At 36.8% G+C, this 23491-nt stretch overlaps 1 protein-coding gene across 8 annotated transcripts in view; it reads left to right on the plus strand.

The window, feature by feature from the left end:
* The window catches only part of JAKMIP1 (janus kinase and microtubule interacting protein 1), a 135479-nt gene that overhangs the window by 48403 nt on the left and 63585 nt on the right, over window positions 1-23491 (plus strand). For 6 of the 8 annotated variants that reach the window (XM_061379894.1, XM_061379897.1, XM_061379899.1 and 3 more), the window contains exons 1-3: window positions 655-837; window positions 9907-10181; window positions 16431-16925. In XM_061379894.1, coding sequence (XP_061235878.1) covers window positions 10053-10181; window positions 16431-16925 — 624 coding nt within the window. In that variant the 5' untranslated portion in view covers window positions 655-837; window positions 9907-10052. Of the gene's footprint in view, window positions 1-654; window positions 838-9906; window positions 10182-16430; window positions 16926-23491 lie in introns of those variants that run through there. The other 2 variants (XM_061379895.1, XM_061379896.1) reach the window with 1 other exon arrangement.

The following is a 23491-nucleotide window of genomic DNA, read 5'->3' on the forward strand; positions in this document are numbered from 1 at the left end:
CAGAAGCATTGCTTTTACACCATGCAGCTTTGTGTGGGCACTTTGCTTTAGAGAAAGGCTGTCCTCTTCTGTGAAAAATCAGGATTGCTGCCATGTGTTTGGTACATTTTTAAAAATGTATCTTTTTTTTTTTGCTGATGGTGAAATTTGCCAAAAAAGACATTTTTCTTCTCTCTTTAAATTGATGGAAACTAGATTTAGATAAGCTTTGGTATTACTCTCATATTTCCTTTTTTTTTTTTTTTTTCTTCCTTTGAACAATCATAGAATCATAGAACAGTTAGGGTTGGAAAGAACCTTAAGATCATCAAGGTCCAACTCCCCTGCCATGGGCAGGGACACCTCGCACTAAACCATATCATCCAATCCATCTGTACTGACTGAGCTTCTGTACAAATATTACTTAATGGTCCCTGCCATGTGATTACAGACCCATTGTTCTTCAGACATGCAAAACAAGTACTATAACATACTTGTGTCCAAATTTTTTCTCTACTTGCACATATAACAAGCTAGTACATTGGGGTAGCTGATACTATATAACTGCTGGCACAATTCCCACACGTTTTACCATTAGATAAGTCTGTGGCTGGTAATGGTTGTGTTGAGATAAGTTAGGCAACGTTTCACTTAGTCATCTAGAAGTACTCCTCTGTGTTGAATGTTTGGAAGAGGTGTTAAAACTAAGCAAACTTTTATGGCACCTCTCATCTATGGCTTACTGACCAATATTAAGCATAACAGATTTTCAGTCTATTACGAAACTGCATGTATATTCATAAATGAGTATGAATGGAAAAAGAAGGCATGAACCTCGAGAAAGCTATAACCTACATGGTATGCATTCAATAAGTGGTTGTGACAGACTGAAACTGGCAGTTTTGACAGTTCTTTAGGATTGTAATACCTTGGAATACATGGTGCTTTTTCCTGATAAATAGTCTCTCTCAGGGTTATCATTGTCTTTATAGCTATTTGTTTGTTCTTCTCTGCGCTTCCATTCAATTAATTTGCAACTTCAACAGCTCTGAACGATGTGTTGTGAATATTGAATAGCTCTGATAATGTGATTTGATTATGGCAATAATATATTGGGGGGATAAGGCATGTTTTATGCATAACATTGTGTAAATGCTGATTTCCAGGGAAATACTATTGAAGGACACTATCTCAACATCTGAAACTTATCCTTTCTGAAGGAAATGCATCCTGTGCACATACACACATACTATATTTATACATCTTTATATTCAATATATTATGAAGTTCTTTGTATTAGAAGTAGTCTTAAGCAAAAATATATTTTAAAATGTGCCTTTATGTGTTTCAGTATCATAACCAGCTTGTGGAATAATAAGCTATTTCTGGTTGATGGTCAGTACTGCAGTTCTGCAGTCAAGCACCCTAGGGTGGCAGGACGTATTATTTTGAGGAAACTGCTTTCTTTAGTTTAATTTATGGAGACCTTCCTGGTTCTTTTCTGCCTTGTGTGATCTTTCTGCACATCCTACATTTTACATAAAATTTGGAGTCAGTGTGCCTGAAAAACGTTATACACTGAAACACTTCCATGTCCCTGTTGAAATCACTTTTTGTTTGGTGTGGACAGTATTCCATGTTTGTGTCAAAACCCAAACTTTAAGCAAACTAGAAACTCTTCTTCAAGCTTGTTTGAAAAGTTACTTAGGATGTGAATATCTTTAGTAGAATCACATTCATTAACATCACCTAGCTCTTGTGTGTGTTGTTTATAGCAGGAAGCAGAAATGAGGAAAATAAAATATAAGGACTAATGTCTCATAGGATCATATGTGCGAGTATAGAAATTGGACTGAACAAACCAGAGCATTTTCTAGTTGGCAAATACAACACATTGCAATGAAAGTTAAAAAAAACCCAAACCTTTGCAGTGAATGTCCTGTTTTGGTTTTGGGTGGAGCTGAGTAACATAAATATAATCTATGATCACAGAACTGACCAGCAGAGTTCTGATTTGTGTTGGAAAACTACTTGTTCATCAGAGACGTTTGTCAATACAGTATTAGCATAGGGTACCAGATGGTGCCAATTTCAAGTATTCTCCTAAATCCTGTTTTATTCACTTTCTGTGAGTATACTGATCTTGAAGAAATACATTTTGCCAGTTCTGAACCCTGAAACTTATTTCATGGATTGAATCTTTGTGATTGTCTGTACTTGAATTAGTTTTAGATATTGAGCAACTGTTTAGAGCCTGTATACAAACTAACAAACAGATGTATTAAGCATTTATTGTCTAATCAAACCCAGAAGTTTCATTGGCTATTGAAAATGTATCGTGTTTATCATTACAGTGCCATGTCCTGAGGACAGTACAGGTTCATGATCCAGGAAGAATTCTCTCTATTTACACTTTGGGAAAGGGGCATAAGAGAAGCTGAAAATGCAGTTTTGTTACAGTGCGACAGACTAGTATGTCTGAAAGGAATTCCTAAGTAGGCAAAATGATGGGTTTTGCATGTATGCTCTAAAGTGAGGACTATCAGGGATGCAAATGCAAATCTGTACTTAGTCCTGAAGGTGGAAAATGCTGAAGGGTGGAGGGGATCAGAAGTAATTAAATCATTTGACTAGGAGAAAAGTTTAAATTTGATTAGTTGGCAACTCCTGAACACAGTGCTGTGCAAGCTTGATAAGCATGTTTGCCACAACCCTGTTGGCCTGCGAACTACTACTTGCTATTAAAACCAAAGTAAAAGGGAAGGAAGGAGGGAGAGCAAAATAAGTTTTGATTGACTTGTATGAAATCTAGATTAAAACTAAGAAATGCAAAGGGGAACCAGGTGAGAGAACATACTGACAAGCGTTCAATCTGTAGCAAAGACATTTCTACTGCTTCATTGAGGAGCATGCATTTCTGTATTGAGGAAATACTTTATTGCCTTCTGGTTCTTTCAGAAAAGAGGTGGGAAGGGATTCATAAGAATTATTGTACTTTCTGTGCTTCTGAGACTTAACTTTTTTTGCCTTTGGCATCAGTTGCAGTTTCTTCTGTCTGTTCAACAGTGGTAATTTAATATTTCACTGCTTTTCAGGAAACTGGAAAGCTGACTTCCAATCTTTCTCAAATAAGAGAACCTGTGTTAACTGCTTGCAACTGTGTAGTGGTAACAGTTTCCTGCACAGGCTTGCTGAATGTTATTGCAACCCAACTATAAAGAGAAATTTGGTAGTAGAAGGGAGGTGGAGGGTATTTGGCCATTTTAATTTACTTTTCAACAATCAAAGATTCAGAAGTAGGTCCTCTATTTGGGACAACTGAAAGGAAAACCATTATTTGGCTGTTTACTGATGAAGACCTGCATATCTCAAATAAAACATCTAGTAATTCTCTATCCTCAGTCCCTTAAAGCATTTGTGAAGTGCTAGGGAAGATCTTTATGATTTGGTGTTTACAGATTTGTACTGCTAAAAAAAAAAAAAGTATATTTTTGTAGCAGAGCCATTTGAATTATTAGGCCCTGGGAGGGGACAGAATATGGTCTCACTTAAGAGTACACAGTTTTCATGTTGCTCACTGGAACAGGAAGCATTTAAGCATTTTCCCTTTCTTGTACAAGGGCAGCATATTCACATAACAACTAAGTCTTGATCTGTGTGCAACTTTTAGGTTTCATCTCTATATTTATTCTTTTTCCTCTTCTGATATGCACTTCCTTTCCTTTCTTTGCGTATTTGACAACTAGTGGTTGTAAGGAAAGAACACAAAACCAGCAGATATAACTCTTAAAGCTACTGATAAGAAGTGGGCTACATGACTGAGAATATTAGCCCTCTTTCTTCCTTTATTAGAGTCTTCTTAAGCAGCCTCCATTCTGGTAGTTCATTTTTGAGGATATATGCCTTCCACCCACCTCACCCCTCTTTACCCCCTCCCGCTTCCTGTTTTAGAAACAGCTAGTTCAGGTTTTGCTAGCATAAGTTTGCTATATAAGAGGTGAAAAATTGTGGTGTTACTGTGGTAGGAATGCTAACCTTAGCCTTAAACCAAAATCTTATTCAGAGATTCACATGAAGTTTAGGGAGATGAAGGGTGATGTGGAAAGAACAGCTCTTTTGGCAATACCTATTTTCCTATTTTTCCACACCGAGACCAAGTGTGCCTGTAAGGTCACTGACAGCACCCTAATTTTTTGAGGCTTCCCTATGCCACTTTTGGGAATGAGGTGTGGAGCTAGACAGAACTGAATACTAAGATCAATTCATAACAGAAACTATATAAATATGAATGTATTATTTTTACAGAACAGGATGCAAAGTTAGCATTTCAACTGTATCTTTTTTATATGATAATGTGACTTGATTTTCATCCATGATAAAAGATGATTTACAAAGCCAGTTGGACCTTGCAGGGAACAGCGTTCTTTGCAGGCACCATGGGAAGAAAGAGTTTGTGTTCATAAGAAATGAAGCATAAGCATCTTTATTTCAACTACAGGGACTCCTGTAACCTTTAGGTGACATATCTTGGCCTCAGCTTTATGTGCTGTCTTCATGGTCTGAAACTGTACTGTCTCTTTGAAACAATATACTGAAATGACAACTTGATTTCCCAATGAAGGAAAGAATGTGTAGGTAAAAGGGGTAGGGATGCTTTCCTCGGAGTGAATAATAAATTATTTTTTTAATCCTCAACAAAACCAGCCTGACTATGACAGAGTTCAACAGTTTGAGATACAGTGCTAGCAATGCTGTACCCCCCGCAAATTGAGTACTCCTGGAAGTTTGACTTGCAGCTTGCTTACTAGAAAGATCAAAATTGCATATGCAAGTAATCTCTGTTCTGTGCCTAACCATTCTTTCAAATTCAGGAAGCTTTATTTCCATATATGTGTATACATGTGCATGTGTGTGTATATATATATTTGTATGTGTTTGTGTGCATTGATGAATTTCTGAGCCTCAAAATACTTTGGATTATTAATTCGGGCAGCAGTCAGTCTATAGCAATTTGTCCCAGAGTAATTCTGGAGTTTTGTGTTTATGTCTAAGTGCATGTTTCTCTCTTTAAGCTGAGTTTGTTTTTCAACATTCTGAGGAATGTTATCCTTAAAATTATGATTTTAATCCATGTATCTGGGTAAAAGTATTTTTTGCAAGTCTTCAACATGCATCAGTTCTAAGCATCTTCAGAAAGCACATTTGTATTTCTGGTGGCCCACTTGCCAACAGCCTTTCCTACAAGACTGGCGCAGTTAGAATCAAATTTGCTGGCACTTACCAGAAGGGTATTTGATTGGTAGCCTTCTCAAGGTGGTGAAGCATTTTCAGTTTGTGGATATTGCAGAATGGTTACACAAAGAAAGTCTTTAGTTCACAAGGGCTCTCCTCTGTGCCTTTCTGGTGCTTTGTTGTGCTTGTCTCTGTGCTGTTTAAGCTGAGAAATAAATGAAAGCTTGTCTCCAGGCTCTTGCTGTGTGAGTATCTAGCTGTGCATTTTACTGGCTGCCGTTTCAAGCTGCTGCACTGGTCCCTTTTAGGATGTTGAGAGAAGAAAGATGCTATTTTCTGGCTGAAATATCCAGTTTAAATATTTTATACCAGTTGTATCAGCCAGTCACCAGAGTGTCTTAAACTCTGTTCCCTCCAATGACCACTCAAATACCAGTGCTTGAAATACCAATGTTACCTGGCTGATTATCAGAGCACTGAGGAAAGTTATGAGGAAAGTTAACAGATCTTGCGACGCAATTGTGCTTTTGTGGGTGCTGATTTTGATTCCTGCTGACTCGTGCTGGATTCTCGTAAACCTCATTTCTCATAACCCTATTCAGTCTCTTGTATTTTAAAGTTGTCCTTAGAATGTCTTCCTGATGTAAGCAAGTGTAATATCTGTTTTACTGAGAGGTTAAGTGATCTGTTCATGCTTGTACAAGGAATCTGTGACAGAAGTGTAGCTGGGACCAAAATCCATGAAGCCTTATCCCATGTGTTGTCCATAAAAGGCAATGATTTGTGATGGGATATTAAAATGTGTACTCATTCCTGGGGCAATGGGAATTTCCTGAAAGACTGTGGAGTCATGGAGCATCAGCAGATCACCTTTCCTGAGGTGCCATTGAAAAAAGAATGGAAACCATTACTATCCTTGACAGAAGAGCTAACTGCCTTACAAATACTGTGCTCATCTGCAGGGTATCACCTGCTATGGAAACTTCTGAGTGAGGTGTTATAAAAGCTTAATTTATACTACACTGGAATCTCTACCAAGCGAAGAAGCTACCCGTGTTCATCGTGGCTTAGCAGGTTGTTGTGATGAGATCTCTTGGCAAAGCAACAATGAAAAATGCTTGGAGATACTTGGTGATTGCTTTCCCAACAGTTTATACCTACATGTACGTTGTTATTAAAGCAAGAATAGCTCCGGAGTGTAAGCTGTGAATCTGCAAAAATGAATGTAGATGTAACAAAAAAGTTGTTTTTTTTTAATCAAAAAATAAATAACAAAATTTATAAGTGGCACTTACAAAACTGTTCCACTGTAAGGGAACTCTGCATTTCCCTACGTGGGATAGCATTTAAAATAGCCCTCAAAAGCTCTGCTTTAAGAATAGACTTGTGTCTGTAGGTATCTTATGAATAGATATCTAAAATGTGACTAGTCTACAATGTACTTAGAGAATTGTTCTGCTAACTAGTTGTATGTTGTTTTGTCTGGTTTGGTTTTGGTTTGTGTTTTTAATTGCTGGGAACAGTGTTATTTTAAATCCTGTAGAGATGCTTTTGCTTTTATCTGTTAGGTCAAGTTTTGTTACATAGAACTGAGAATTGAAGCAGGAAATGTAGGTCATCAGAACCTTGTGAGAAATGTGCCTTGAACATTGGGAACTATGAACATTGTCATTCCCATACAGTCACTGGTTGATTATCATTGTTTTTTTGAACCATAGCATAGGTGAATTGTCAGTTACTTCTGAAGTTAGCCTTATAGAGGTGTCCACTGCATTTACCATTGTTAGCTGTTAGGATAATAAAATTTATTTTAAACTTCTTGAATATTCAGAATTTTGTTGTGATGTTAGTATATTCTTAGCACATCTTCACAAGCATAATAAGGGTTATGGGGTAGCCCATAGTAGGCTCTGCAGTGTTATAAGGGAGGTTGAAAATAAAATGACAATACTAATGTGGAAGTGAAATGTTTAGAACAATGTTTTGAGATTTAATTATTTTTTTTTCCCAATTCTAGAGAGTACATCAAAGAGTGGTGTTGAAGTCTTTAATTTTAAGGCTAACTTAAGTGCTAAATGTAACTTAAACAGCTTTAAATAGTGCATTTTTAGAAGTTGACTTTTTTGAAGATGGGCACCAGCGTGATTCTACTACTTGATTGTTGGACCTTTACTGAAGGCTTTGAGTGATGGTGACCTTGTGATAACATATGAACCCTACAGTCACTGGGAGTTAATGCATGACCAGGAGTTCAGTCCATATTTATGAAGTGCATAAATATAAGTTCAGCTATTCATATGGAATAGTATACTATTATCATAATACGTTTAAGAACATGGTACGGTCAGGAGTTGTTACCGATAAAAATATACATGGTAATTTCAAAACACTCCAAATTTAACATCTCTTTTTATGTTATCTTAATGTCAAGTGTCTGCATAAAACAGTTACCTCGCTCTCTCATTTTATTGATGTAAAAGCAAAATGTTCTTTATTCCAACATGAGATGGGGGCAGAAGGGGATCTAATGAGGTTAAAATTCATGCAGCCAGGCCAGTAAGGGATGGCTTTTGGTTTCTGTAATTAAGTTAGCCACGTACTGAATTAAATCATATATAATCTGACTGCATCTGGAATTTTGTTTTAGCAGGAGTTTCAGGAATAATTCTTCCATAGTATCTGAATAACCCAGATGGCCTTTGAGATAAGGAACAGTTCATTTCCTCTTCCAAGACTGTAAATGCTGTGGAGTTATTATAGATTGGATTTGCACATCTATATTATTTTAGATTTTCTTTAGACATTACCAGCAATTTGAATTAGCAACCAATTTTGAATTTAAGTTTTCCATGCAGTTATGGATTTTGGATAAAATATATTAAGTAGTTATTAGTTTTAGTCTTTAGCATCAGAGAAACTCCACAGATTAATAACATAAAATTCCTTTATTAAGAACAATAATTCCTGAAGTTTCTTCTGCTCACTGAAGGGTGCTTTTTTCAAGTTACTGTAAGAATATTGCTGATTTATTTTTCTTGAATCAACAACCAAACAATAGTGTAAAATCATAAAACCAAACCCATTGTTTAAGTGGTTTGCAATTAAAATCTTTCTTGTTTTTTCACAAATTAAGTATTAAAAATACCCAATATAATGAACTTAAGGAGCAGATTAGTTTTTGAGGTAAGACATCTGTTATTATAAGGGAAAATAATTATTTAAATTAAGTTGTTCTAGCAAATAATTTGCATAGCTTCTCTGTTTTCATTTCCTTTTTATGCATGAAAAAACTCAACAGGAATGTTGTCAAAGACTTGTATTTAGTGTCCTGAGTTCTGTTCACTTTTTGTCTGTGTTGACTTGTCATTTCAAGATATTTCACTCCTTGGTTTCTGTTTACCAGTCCTCAAATAGGAGAAAAAACCCTGTATTTATATATATATATATATATATATATATATAAAAGTATTTATACACTCTCTCCATATATTCTTTATATAATGCATACAGAATGTATTTAGTTGAAGTCACCAGATGGCTCTTGTCTGTGCACCCATGAGATATTCGATATTAACCCTTTAGAAAGTATGTGCTAAGAATGCCTGTGATTTTCATTCTAATGCAATTGCTAAAATAATTCCCAGGTAGGAGTATGTTTTAGAGAACAACCTTTTGATAGCAATTTAGTAGCAATTTTCTTGGAAATATAATTCTCCAGGAACGTAGTTCAGTATTAAAGTAGGAACCCACCTGCTTTGTAGGCAATTTAATGATGAAAATTATGTAGATTTAAAATACTGTGGATATTTAAAAAGAGTAAAGGGTTTGGAAACTATTTCAGCATTGATTGCATGTGTTGCTCGGTTTATTCTTGTGGAGCAGCAGGTTATCCTTAAAGGAGAGCAGAGGGGAAAAAAAACCTGAATATTAAGCTTCCATAACTACCCATGAAGCAAACTAATCGTGGGATTTCCCAATTACTGCAATTAGGGTTCTTTGTCTGCTATTGATATTCTTCTTGAATATAACGCAAAGCTGATTTAAATAATTGAATACTTTCTAAGCTTAGAGGCATGCTGGGGAATGAAAATGAAGTTAAATCACCTTTGTGTTTTGATTAGGGCATTTCAAACAGCAACAACCATGAACATAAGCAGTTTTTATATATGATTTTTAAGAAGTAATTTTAAAATATTTTTCCAGTTTTGTGATTAGTTTTCCATATATCCTGATGCTGTAAGACTCAGTGATTATTATGAATAATACAATTATGAAATATCAGTGATACAGTAATGTGAGAAGTGCTTCCTTATTACTACAGGAAATAAACCATTCCCACTGAATATCGCCAGACTCAGTTAATTTATGGTTGTCCCTGTGCCTCTTGGAAATCCTGAGCATGGTCCAGACAGGTCTTGAACAAGATATCATTTCTGCTTATGCACTGTATTCATCATAACTTTAAAGAGTTTTATTTCTGTGGACACCAGATTATGGCTGATGGGGTTTAGAGTAGATGATGAAATATTGTGTAGCTTATTTTCTGATCTATTTCTTTCAAAGTCTACTGCACTACACAATATAGTATATACTACAAGGAAGTTCAGTGTGCTTTAAGACTGGATGTAAAGTCTTATGTTTGATTCTGTTCTATGCGGTAGCCTGATTCTGTTCCCACTGCTTTGTTTCTTCCAGGACATGAGAGACTGCTCCTATGATGGCAGAGATTTGTGTGAATGATTTTGTTGAATACTACATGGCTCTTCAATGTTGAAAGCAGGAGGCAGCAGCTGGTAGCTCAGTGTGGAGCAAAAGAGATATTTTAAACTTCAAAAACAATTATGTCAAAGAAAAGTCGTGCCAAGGGGGAGAAGTCCGACATGGATATTGAAGCCCTTCAGGCTGCTAATGAGGAGCTACGAACTAAACTAACCAACATCCAGATAGAATTCCAGCAAGAAAAAAGCAAGGTATTTGTATTTTATGACCATTCTTCCTAACAGTAGTACTTTTTCAAATCAGCAGAGCTTGAATCTCAAAATAATTCACTACAAAAATGCATTAGCCTTAAAAGAAAACCGTGACAAATGAAATCAGAAGAACCACTGATGAACTGAAACTGGAGCCAAGCATTTTTAATAATGCGCAAAGGGAAGTAAATATCCCCAAACACCCGGTCACCAAAATTTGCAGTCGCAGCAATACAAATGGCATTATCTCAGTGTGACTTAGAGGCAACAGGGGAGTTTTGTGTTTGATTTTAGCACCAAAAACTATATGTTGTAAACAGAAGTGTCTTCAAAGTCATACATCAGCACCATATTCAAAGCTTGTCACTTTAAATTCTTATGGAAAATGTAAATTAACTGGAGATGATCTGTGTAGGTGTCTTGATTTGATTTGCTAGGTTATATGTGCCATTGCTCTGAGATGTTCAATGATGCATCCTATTTTTAATGAAACATATCCATCAATATTTGTCTACCTAGCACGTTCAGTAGATCTTTTTCTCTTTAGTTATTTTGTCTTATTTCTAATTTTTTCTGTCACTTTTTATGTAGAAATACAGATATCATTTTATTATAATCTTAATTCTAATTGCATTAAAGAGCATACAGAGTTACCTTACCTTGGACAGAAGAATGAATTAATTTTGAGTGTTTAAATTAATCGGATTCTAAAAAAATCTACAAAAAGATTCCACAAACCCTAAGAAGAGTTTAGCCCTTATATACCTCCAAGTTTAATGCTCTCCCTGTAATACGTCAACTTTAATTCTGATTCAAGTAAAAATAAAGTGCAGCTACAAGACCATAACAGCTGTAGGAATATTTTCTATAACTAGTCTGCTTATTTACCTGTATCCAGTCTCGTAAGAGTTGCTTCCATTTGGTTACCTCTTTATCTATTTACAGTTTGAGGATTGCATCTTTTCTTGTGTGTTGTGTCTGTTATAGGAGATACATCTGTGTATTGTGTATGTATATGTGCAGAGAAATGAGTGAGCTCATGCATGTAATGTGTAGGTGAATATGGAAGAGGAAGTTACAGTCAGAGAGCTCTGCTAAGTACACAGTACAAACTGTAGTAAATTCTGCAGCATACTGGATGCCTTTCTGAAAGGGTGAGGGCGGAAGAAGTCTTCATCCTCTTTCACACAGCTTTGCTGTGTTTGCTTTAAATCACTTAACTGAAATTGAACTGTGTATTTGATTTCCCACCATCAGGACAACAGCCTCTTTTTTGTGTGCAGTAGTTGCATAGATGCCTTGACTGACAAGATGAGTAATTCAAAGCCATAGAGATTTTCCTCTTTGGGATGTAGGTTAAAAATCAGTAGCAAAACCAATGGAAATTATGACCTGGTATCAGAAGAGTAAAAACACTGTGCCTAGAGAGAGCTAAATAAATTAGATGGCTTCACTGGAACAGAGGTAAGAGAGGACGTATTAAAGCTGCTAAACAGACAGTTGTTTGGCCTGTGGGACATAACTGCATTAGGAAAGGTAACAAACTCTTGTAGGGCCAGTTAATTTAATTTAATTCTCCTCAAGTATTTTGTCCCTCATGTAAATGTCTATATTAATGATTTATCCGAGGAAGAACCTTCTAATTGATGAGAGACATCACTAATGGAAATTAATCTTAACATACAAAATACCTGTTTCCCTGAAATAAAATGTTTACCTGTAAGACATTCAAAACTCTGTGTATATTTTCCCAGTTCATTTTATTTCATTTGTTGTTGAGCCATTTAGAGAAACTTCTGTAAAACTGTTCTTTTCCAGGCTTATGAAGTACCTGGTACAAAACTAATGTTTGCAGTTCTCTGAATATTATGGATCTAGCTAATGATGTGTTGTGCCTCTGACTTATGAGCTGCTGGATTCGTTTATGTTGCCTAAGGGTTGAAGCAAAAGTTATGGCCCTCTCTTAGATCTCTTGTACTGTCCCTTGTTTCGAGAGCACTTGTTTGACAGGCTTGGGCAGCCTGTTGACAGACAGCATGTGCTCCTGGGATTGTAGGTTTGCTGCCACCTGTGCAGAGTCTGGAGAAGGAAATGCATGAACTGAATACAGGCTCACGCGCTGCCCTCTCTGCTACTGGAAATATTTGGAAGACATCCAAAATTTGGGTATCAAGTAAAAAAAAAAGTTGATCAAAGCACAAAAAATTATACTTATTTTAACATCAATGGAGGCAAGAATCACTCTAACTGAACTCTCAAGTCCAGTGCAGCAAGCACAGAGAAGTGCAGTGAATGAGCATGCTTTTGGCAGTCAGAGTCAGGAAAATGTCTATCAATGAGCTCAGTGGTTTTATAAATGCCTAAGCTGAGATCCATCAATGTTTTGGAGGAAGTATTACAAAGTACCTATTCCTACTGTGGTCATTAGCAAATATGAGAAGATAGTCTTCCAATACTTGAGGTAATATTTTGTTCTTGATAGCAAGGTGTTTGTAGGGTTTGCTGTAACTACTGCTCTGTTTTCAACAGCTTCTGCTGTTGCTTTTAAATATCCATATTCTGCTTGTGACTGTACATTTATAGAGTTGAGATCAGAACACATCTAGGAGTTAGGATAAATGAGATGCTTCAGCTCAGTTGCCATTGTATCACCTCACAATTTTATATTTGTTTTCCAAGTCCTGTTTTTCCTAGATTTCTTTGGGTTTTTTGAACTTTGATGTCAGATGTTGAATATGTGTGTAAGAGTGATTCCTTATAGGTTGAAAAAATAAAGTATTTTCAATACGTGAAATTAAAGGGGGACAACATGTTATACTGTCAAAACAGCTTTACTTACTGGGGACTAAAATGTCATATGGAAATGAGTTATGGGCAGTATGTGTGGAAGAACTCTAGATAGAGCTGTTGATTTGAGAATCCAGACATACTGAATACATATATATATAAATGAACATTATTCCCATGTGCTATGTATGGAATAAGAAAGGAGCTGGTTAACTTACTGAGCTATAAGGAGTGTACTGAATAGCAAGGAGGCACTAGGGTTTTGCATTTGGGAATGAAATACGGTAACCCTCTTGGAGCAGGGAAATGGATGAAGTATTGGTAAAGCCATGTATAATTGCTCCTTCCTCTACTGACTGGAATCACAAGGAAGCACATGCCCTAGGGTAGGTTGTTTCCTGAGAACAGTTGAAGGGCATTTGAATTCAGCTGTTCTCTGTGCTTGACATGTAAATTTGAAACTCTCAACACTTGAAAAAATCACTAAAACAAGAGAATTTTAAACATTTATCAAACATTGAACAGTAAGAAACAGTTATTAAGAATATGCGGCGCTGTTACTTCAATCAATTCAAAATTGAATGAATATGCTAGACATGATAATGTAATTTCCAACCCTGTAAAACAGATAGGGGGAGGTGTGAGACATCAATATACAGATATTAAGCAATGATTATTATTAATTTGGAAGAATCAACAAGAAAGTGTTAGGAATAGTGCTGGCAGCAGGTGAAGGGAGGTGATCCTTCCTCTCTGCTCACCACTGGTGAGGCTGCCTCTGGAGTGCAAGTATCCAATGATATTGTAATTGTATTGTTTTAAAGAAAATCCTCCTATCAGGTGTTGTTCAGTCATAGGAAAGAGAAGAAGCAATGACTTTGAGGCATTATTTTCCCAAGAATCTACCTTCTGCTTTGTCAACAATTTTGTATCAGTGTGCAGAGATTATTAAAAATTTCATTTAGAAAAACAGAAAATACTTGTTTTATTGATGCCTTGATATCCTGCCTGACTTTGTTTCCCTATTGACTTCATTTTTTGATTATACTCCATGTTCTGCCTATGAACAGAACTGTTTTCTTCATTAAGATAAAAAATAAAAGAGAAATTGCTTTAAAGTTTAAATTAATTTTGAAACTGAGATGTAAGCAGATGGGAGAATGCCACACTACTATTTTCATTTAGTCAGTTGCTCTGGAAGCCAGACATGTCCAGATCTGCACAGTGCACAGAAGAAAAGGGGTGGAGGGAATGCAGGAAGGGCAGCTTATTGCTTTCAGGAAAGATCCAAGAGACAGATCTAACTTCCCACCTTCTTTGACAAGACCCAATAACAAGAAAAGATTTCAAAGACCTTGAGAATTAGTATGCATCTCTTTTACTGGGTCGTGAGGAGTGAGAGGGATTTAAGATGCAGTGTGAAAATCCAGAGGTTTTAGAAGGGTTCTTATTCTTCTTGTTTACTTTGCTGTTGCTGAAGCTTTTAAGTAAAATGACTAGTGATATATGATAATATTCAATTACTTAGAGTAGTTTAATACGTGTCCTCACAGACAGCAAGAATTCATATAGATGTTGTTTTCTTTCAGTTCAGTGAAAGACAAAAATGAGCAAGTACTCCTCCAATATTTCAGAGTCCGTTTCTTGGGTATTAAACATCCTTTTAGGAAGTCACATTCATTAATGTGTTGTATTCAAAACTGACTTTCTGTTGAATGCTTTATGTACAATATTACTAACTTTAAATTATTGCAGTTCTGGAGCTGTATTAACCTTGGTTATGTATGCTATTATAGAGTGTGTTGTCCTGTGTATTGTTACTAGGTTTCATTGCTCAGTCTTATTTTGATTTTCTTCTCTCATAAGTAAGGAAATAATTAATAGATTTAAGCAGATAATGAGTGTTGTTTCATTTGTAAATCAAAGAAGGTTTTTGGGTTGGAAGGGACCTTTACAGATTTAGTCCAACCCCCATGCTACAGGCAGGGGTGGGAGAATCTTAGATTCTCCTATGGAATTGGGAACCCTAATGCAAGCAATGAAAATTAGTGCTATCCATAATGGGCTTGGAGCTAAATGTCATCCAACAGAAAAAATACTACATAGATAATGCCTGCAGGTAATTTCCAATAGCCAGCCCTACCATTTTGGGAGAAAAATAAATAAACAAATTATCTTTCTTCATAAAGGTCTGTTATCTGAATCATCCTGGAATAAAGCAACAGTACCTGTGTAATAAAGTCTGCTTCTGATGGTGCTGGAAAGGACTGGAGATCCTTTACCTTTTTAGCTTTTTCAGAGGATTTAGAGCTGTTACCGTTTCCACAGCTGTAATTACAGTGCTCTCCCAGCTGGTGTTTGGTCCATGGAAGATCGCTTCCTCCCTCTCCTGCTCCAGCCTCTTTCCTTTTTGTTTTCATTGTATTTTGATTTTTAAAATCTAGGGTAAGTTTGAGTTGGTTAATTTGCAAAGTTACTGTTGAAAATAATAGGGTTATAACACATTTTGCACAGGGAAAGGCTGCTGTCCCAGCTATCTGAAGACTTCAGGTAAAGTTCAGGCTCTGGAAATCCTATTGTCAGTGCTGTGGGTTTGATGAGTAACATGTTGGCCTCATTTTGTTATCACTCTATTTAAGTAGTAATCTTGGATTCATTGCATGAGTTATATCTGAGACTTTAGAGTTAAAAAGTCCCATTCTTCCTAAGTCATATCTTTCTAAGCCCACACAAGTGGCTACTTAGATCCATCTTGCTTTAAAAAAAAAAAAAAAAAGATTTCTAGGCCTCTTTTGAGCTGGTATTATTGCTTTAACACTTTTGTTTTGACAGTAGAATTCAGGACCATGCAAAAATACTTTATTTTAATTATACTTTCATAGTAAATGATAGTCTGAATATTAACAAACATCTCCCATTCTTTCTGCACCACTCTGAGGCAAGTTGCAAATCTAGCTTAGTTTAGCATAAATTAAATGCAGTGTATGACTACAGATCCAGCTTTGTATAGCATACATGCAAGCAGTCTAAGAATATTGTGACAGTGACTAACATCCGGCTGCTTGGTAGCCTCCTTTTACTATGAAGCACTGTTTGGTATGTATATTTGTATTGCCACTCAAGCTAAAAACTCAAGTTTTTGAAATCCCTGCCTGTGACTTGGCTTTAAATGAGAAGTACATGTATAGAGCCGATGTTTTGGCAGTCACTGTGATAGGGATAGTAGAAAGATGTTAGGCTATGTATGATGAAATACATTATAGCCTTTCTGGTACACTATAATAGGGAAGCAAGCCTTTCTTTCTTTTTCTCTCCCTCTTCCAGTTGTTTACTGGAGAGTGGTGCCTGGTATTCTGTCTTTGAGTACTCGGGGTGAATTTTAATGTTTTAGGAAAAGCTCCCTTGGTGACTTTTAGAAGTGTGGTAGCACTTGCTAATCAGTATTTGATATTGATGTTCCAGGTGGGTAAGCTGAGAGAGAAGATCCAAGAGGTCAAGCAAGAAAGGGAGCAGGAGCAGCATAAACATACTGCCTATGTTTCTGAACTGAAAGCCAAGCTCCATGAGGAGAAGATGAAGGAACTTCAGAGCGTCAGAGAGCTACTGATCCGGCAACATGAGCAGGAGGTAGCGAGGATGGTGAAAATCAAAGATGGAGAAATTCAGCGTTTGCAGTCGACAGTCAATGTCCTGCGGGACGGGGCAGCTGACAAAGTGAAGACAGCGCTGCTGAGTGAAGCAAAGGAGGAGGCTCGCAAGGCGTTCGATGGTGAACGACTGAAGTTGCAACAGGAGATCTTGGAGTTGAAATCTGGCAAAAAGCAGCTTGAAGAAGCTTTGAACAACATCATGCAGGCAGATAAAACGAAGGCTGCTGACCTGCGCATGGCTTACCAGTCCCATCAGGATGAGATTAATAGAATAAAGCGGGAATGTGAGAGAGAGATCCGCAGGCTGGTAAGTTCATTAAGTAATGTGTGCTTATTTCAGTTTATGGCAGATATATGTATATATTGCTGTATGTACCTATTAATATAAGCCCACACTTTTGCAGTGGCATCTTTCGTCAGTACTGGTTGCTATGATAGGCCAGTATTTGTGCTACTTTCTCCTCCTTAGAGCAAAGATGAACCTTGACTCCATGTGTAGCCCAGCCCAATCCAGAGCTTTATGTCCCACCATGTGGAATATGAGTAAACCAGTACTTTACAGGATTAATTTTCTCAGCAGACTAAAGAAACAGACTTTCACTTTCCCACTTGCTCAACTACATTTTCTCACAAAGTTCCACTCACCAAAAGAGTCAGGCACTGCTCATTTGGCAATGCAAGAATGCCTTTGTGAGATGGCAAAATTAACTCTACAGAGCACATTTATATTTGTACTGGAGGAACCAACAGTGCTGAAACAAGACAATGCCTTTTTCTGCATAATTATTCAGGTCATTCAATTTTAAGCATTGTTGCCCTTTTTTATTTTCTAAAATTTCTAGGCTTTTTTATATTGCAGCAGAAAAGTTAGGACATGGGGCAGGAGGCCTTTTTCATGCTTCATAAACCCTAGGGCTTCAGCACAGATGTCAGACTATGCTGTTTATGTAAAGCCAAAAACCATGCAATATTTCCCGACAGTGCATCCCCCAAATATTTCAAGTTATTCAACTCTGTAAAATGTAGAGGATCGAAGTTAGGCTGTACACAGTAGTATATTTAGAGAGTTCATCATCAAACAGCGCTTATGTTTGGTACCCTGATATTTGCCATATATATTTATATACATATGATTTTTAATCTGCCAAAACAGTACAATAACGATGTAAATAAATTCCAAAATCATAATAAGCATGAGATTTATTATGTATTAGGAAATACAGACATTGAATGGAATGAAACATCAGTTTTATCTAAAAAAATATTTTATCAGCTTGTGTCTACACGGGTATGTCCTCTTCTTTCTTGTATTCCTTAAGGAGAATGATGGTAAGGGCAAGCTACAGATATGAAGTATCTGTTTGTCTCAGGCAGAAAATCACCACCATCAATGATAGCTATTAGTGCAGTTAATAGTTATACTTTAAATAAATTGGACATTGATCAAGTCTCAGGGGTATAATTCCCTTGACTGAAGACCAGCATAAAGATTGACATCGTGAGGTTTCTGTAAGCAGAGTTTCATATTTTGTCCATATTATAAATGTAGAATTTCAAAATCATGACAATGAAATACAGGCAATTTTAAAAAGGGTTAAAGAGGAGAGGAAGTTGCTACCTAGTGGCATGTGTTTTTCTAGAGAACTATTTCTAAATAAATGTAACCTTCAAAGAAGGGTGCCTCACCATGAACCAGTGAGGTGAGGCACCGCAAATTCTGCCATCCCAGACTGACCCAGTAAACACACCTATGACGTGTCATTGAGTGATATTGTAAAGAAAACACTTTTCTCTCTCAAACATGTAAGCTTCCAGCCTGCTGTGGTGTGAAGTGATGAAGGAAGGCCCTCAGCGTTTTCTGTCTGCATGACAAAATCCTGTCGAGTCATTCAGAATTTCAGTTGGAGCCTTACTGGGCCTCTGTGACTCAGGATGTCTAAAATGGTGACTGTATTAGGAGAGTGTGTAGATGACTTGTTTCCTGTTCCAAGCACCAGAAGAGTCCTGCCGTCAGTCTCATGGACTTTCACTGGAAATGCTCATATCTGATGAAGTACAGGGGCGAAATATCAGGAGCCTGATATTACCCTGTAGTGTCTCAACTCATTTTGTATAATGAATTTCAATTTTTCCATTAAATTTTGTGGTTTGTTTTTATGAGGGAGAAGTTTTTCTTCTAGGAATTCAAAGCACTTTAGGCAGTTGTTATTGAATAGGGCACTCTTTAAATCTGGGGCGAGGTAAAAAATGCTGCATGGTTCCTAGATGCTTCTCTCTTCCTCTGGGAGAGCAAGTGGGATTATAGAACCAGATCATCAGGATATTTGCCTCCCTTCTCTCCCCCCTCATTTTAATTAGTGCAAGGGATGCTTGCCTTGAATTTCAGATTAACCGTATCAGCTGTGGATTTGGGGTACTCGGTTTATTCCTACCCTTGCTGGATAAAATGGCATGGATGTGGCAGGCAGTGTTATTAATATTAGTGCAGTTCTGTAACTGAGCTTCAATTAACGTGCTTTTTTTGTATGCATGTTGACTTTTATAGTACTTTTAAGAAACCAACATCTTTAGTATTAAAAGGTTAAATGGGCTGGCCATATTGTGATTCAAATTCAGATAAAGTAATTCAGGATGCAGTGTCTTGAATTGTCTTGCTGGACTTTACTGATTAATTTTGCATTTTAGATAGCAGATTAGTCTTGCAAATGCATTTCATATGGACATTGCAGCTAAAACCCTCCAAAATACATATTTTTACCATTGATGGTTATACCCATGACGAATTTAGGTAAAAACTTGTTTGTTTGATTTTTCTTTTTTTTTTTTTTTTTTTTTTAGTTTGCCATCCAAGAAAAAACAATGTAATGAGAAAGAGGGGGGGGGAAGCAAAACCGCATTGTCAATGAATATATGATACAGTCACATTGAGTACATAAGCAGTCGTGCTTGTACTGTCCACATGTCAGTATTTTGGAAATATGATTACTTAATTTTGAGTTTGCCTTCACAATTATGAATAGAACCATGAAAAATACCTAGTAAGCTTTCATACAAATGAGGTTGAATGGGGAAAATCCTAGTGCCTAATAAGGGAAAGTAAAAGAGCTATTTGGCAGAAAATATGACACACTTTCTCTGTGCAGTTTGAAATTATATCAGAATTTGGCAGTTCCTATAATTGATTTAATATAACAGTGATATAAATGTTTTCATTAATTTAAGAAATACTTGTTGAAATGGATCTTCCATTAATTTTTTCAGCCGATGTTTTCTGAGCATTTGAGTCTCAACGGTTGCATTGTTCTGTCAATGTAGTATAAAAACGATGCCGGTACAGGTTCAGATACTTAAAAACAGAAATAACATTAAAACCCAGTAAATACAAAAAAATAAAAATGAACAAACAAAACCCACAGCCAACGAACCAAAACCCCCCAGAAATAGCAAACTGAAAAATAGTCTGCATGAGGGAAAATGTTAAAGTATGGTTTTATGGATATTTTTTAGTATATAAAAAAAATAAATATACATCATCCTATTGTTTTGTTTCTTTTTTTTTTTTTTTCATTATGGGAACTTCAGCAATAAGATTCCCAAAGCCCACATTCAGCTGAGGGCTGCATAGACAAGCATGTATACACCTAAATAACTGTGTCAACAGGCTTCTATTTTAATGGCATCCTTGTAAGCAGTGTGTCTGATTTCATTTTGAGGCCTAGGCTGGTACAAAATACATTTAATACAGACCTGATTAATGATGAACAGAAGTTGGGTTTATTAAGTTATGTTTCTTAAAGTAACTTGAAGAGCAGAACTGTTCTACAAGCATGTTTAGTGTTTTAACCTAAATATAAAAATGTCTGCAAAATAACAGCTTGTTTCAGTGAGCTTTTCTTGGGCCTCAAGCTTGCCATTTAGCTGATTATTTGGTTTCGAAATCATGTTTAAGGTTAGCTACCAGGATAAGTAAAGTTTCCCTCTTTCGCCTGAAACTGCTGACACAGCATGTTCAAATTGGCTGGGAGTTTTAGGAACAAATCAACCTTATTCTGTTATTAGCACAGGTGTGAATATTAAGTGTATTGTATTAGTTAGAGGTCACATTCATTCTGAGACTACCTGCATGCTGTTTTTAAGAAGGCCCTTACTTTGCAAGACATGTTTCTCAAGATACTGTTTTTGCAGGGATAAGAACAATGAACACTTCCCAGTGCTTGTCTTAGAAGATACACACAAAAAAACAATCATTAAAAGTATACTGAATTATGTTATCATTGATTTATTCACTTATAGTATTTTTAATAAGAGGGGAACTAAGTGTTTATTTTATCAGAAACTGTTATTAGAAAAATATTTAAATATTCCTAAACAGAATGGATTAAATTTAACTGAGAAACATTATTTCATTTTAATGTAAAATAGTCCCTGTTTTCTGAAAAACAAAATCAATGTAAAAAATTCCACTGATCTTGCAAGGTATACAATAAGAACCATGTTTAAGAGAGCACACAGTATATCAGATGAATTAAATTCACTTATTTCAATTGTATTTTCAAATAACCTCATAAAAAATGTCTGAAGAGCAATGAGACATTACTGGAAAAAATTCCTTTTGCTGTCAATAGAATCAATTTTGCTGCAAAAGAAATTGATTTTAGGAGAGATTTTCAGAAGTTCCTAGTCAGCCACATCCAAGAATGAAGACAGATGCACTATTGCACTGTCCTCAGTCTCCTTAGTCCAGATTGTCCAGTTTCATAATTTAAGGACTCCTTCCAGCATGGCCCATTCTTCTGTTTGGTGTTTGCCAAATAAATGTAATGCAGTACTGGGAAGACTGCAGTTCAAGCTACTAGATTAAGCACTGTTTACAGGTAAATATCCCAGTTTCACTGGGAAAAATCCTCTTGTGGAGTATGTTTATGTGTACCTGTATATAGTGATTCTTTAAAACTATGGCTTCAGCTCTGTATCTGTGTGTAACACTGTATCTCATGACTAAAGTAAAGCCTTCTTAGCAGCCTTCCAGTATCTGAAGGCGGCATATAGGGATGCTGGGGAGGGACTCTTCATTAGGGACTGTAGTGATAGGACAAGGAGTAATGGGTTAAAACTGAAACAGGGGAAGTTTAGATTGGATATAAGGAGGGAATTCTTTCCTGTTAGGTTGGTGAGGCACTGGAGTAGGCTGCCCAGGGAGGTTGTGAATGCTCCATCCCTGGCAGTGTTCAAGGCCAGGTTGGATGATGCCTTGGGTGATATGGTTTAGAGCGAGGTGTCCCTGCCCATGGCAAGGGGGTTGGAACTTGATGATCTTAAGGTCCTTTCCAACCCTAACTATTCTATGATTCTATGATAACAAATTTTCAGAATTAAGAATTAATTTGTTCCAGTTCAGGACAAATCTGAATTTCCACTCCAGTCCTTCACAATTTAGTGTTTTTTAACCTTACACAGCTCTTAAATGTGTTTCTATCCATAAGTCCTTAGTGTATTGCTTAGCATTGGCCTTCCATATGTTAACTACAGGGTCCTCTCGAGATCAAATACACTGCTTGAAGCAGGGTTGCGTTGAAAGTTTGATCAGGTTGTTCTCCATTGCAACTTGAAAAATCTCCAAAGACAGAGATCCGCAGTCTCTGGGACAGCCTGCTCCAGTGCCCAGGCACTGTAGTTTTTTTTTTTTCTTCCTCTTTCCTTTGATTGCTACCCTGTCTTTTTTCTACACATCTCTATGAGAAGTGTCTGCCTTATTCATCCCCATATTTAGAGAGTTGAATTGATATCTGCAATTGTAATGCATCCTGCAGTCTTTCACTGGCTGAGCAAGCCTGGCTCCCTCACCTATTCCTTGAACGCCCTATGCTGCAGTCCCATAGTGGTCTTACTGACCTTCTTCCAGTTTTATGGCACTTGTGCCAGTTTGTCAATACCTTTTCTTGTGCTTGGGAGCCACAAAGTGGCTGTGCTGCTCCTGGTGTGGCTTCACAAGTGCTTAATGAAAGGCTAAATCACTTCTGTCTTCTGGATACTATCTTCACAATTTGGCTTAGTATCAGGTGAACTTCGGTCACTGCAAGCTCTCATCATTGACCCATTTCCCTCTTGTCATCCAGGACATCAGCGTCTTTCCTTTTTTTCTTTTCTTTTTTTCATCCTGCCCCTTGAAGAACTGCCAACTTCAACTGGTGTCCTTTTCTGCTGCCTTTTCTGCTGCAGGAATACAACATGCTGCCCCTGGGAGGATTTATATCCGTTTTAGGCAAACTTTATGAGGAGTTTTGGATCATTTCTCCAGCACATCAAAGCCCCTCTAAATGGTGTTCCTGTCCTCTAGAGTAGTAACAGCTCCCCTAGATTTTGTGTCATTCACACATTTGGAGATGCTGCATTCCATTTCTTCACCAGGCCAATGGACTAAGACGTTAAAATGTGTTATTCCCTTCAGTTTGTAAGGGATAAAATTTAGATGATCAAATAAGATACTTTTACCTTCCAAGAGATTCAGCAATTATTTTTCAATAAAACATGAAAAATAATAGGAGCTAAAGGAAACCCCAAATTACATCCTTTGCAGTGGTGGCAATTATTTTCTAATAGCATGTACTTTCTCCTGCATATTCATTACTAGGATTTTGCCATTTTAGGGCAGTGGAATTCATATCTTTAGGTTACATTCAGCAGTTGGGGTAAATGCAGAGATCTTTTGCTTCTCTGAAAATTCTGCTGCAGAGGGACAGTTGGGGCACTCTGTGATCCTCTGCTGCCCTGAGAAGAAGTACGGAGCCTGGCTTTTCTCAGTTCACTTCTGTGGCGGCACATATGAGTTTTGATTCCTAACCAAAATCTTCAATTTTGACACTGAAAAGTTGA

The sequence above is a fragment of the Neopsephotus bourkii genome, unplaced genomic scaffold (genome assembly GCF_033783945.1).
Source record: "Neopsephotus bourkii isolate Nb327-2 ecotype Australia unplaced genomic scaffold, CSIRO-AGI_Nbou_v1 NB_1780, whole genome shotgun sequence".
In the NCBI taxonomy this organism is placed as follows: Eukaryota; Metazoa; Chordata; class Aves; order Psittaciformes; family Psittacidae; genus Neopsephotus; species Neopsephotus bourkii.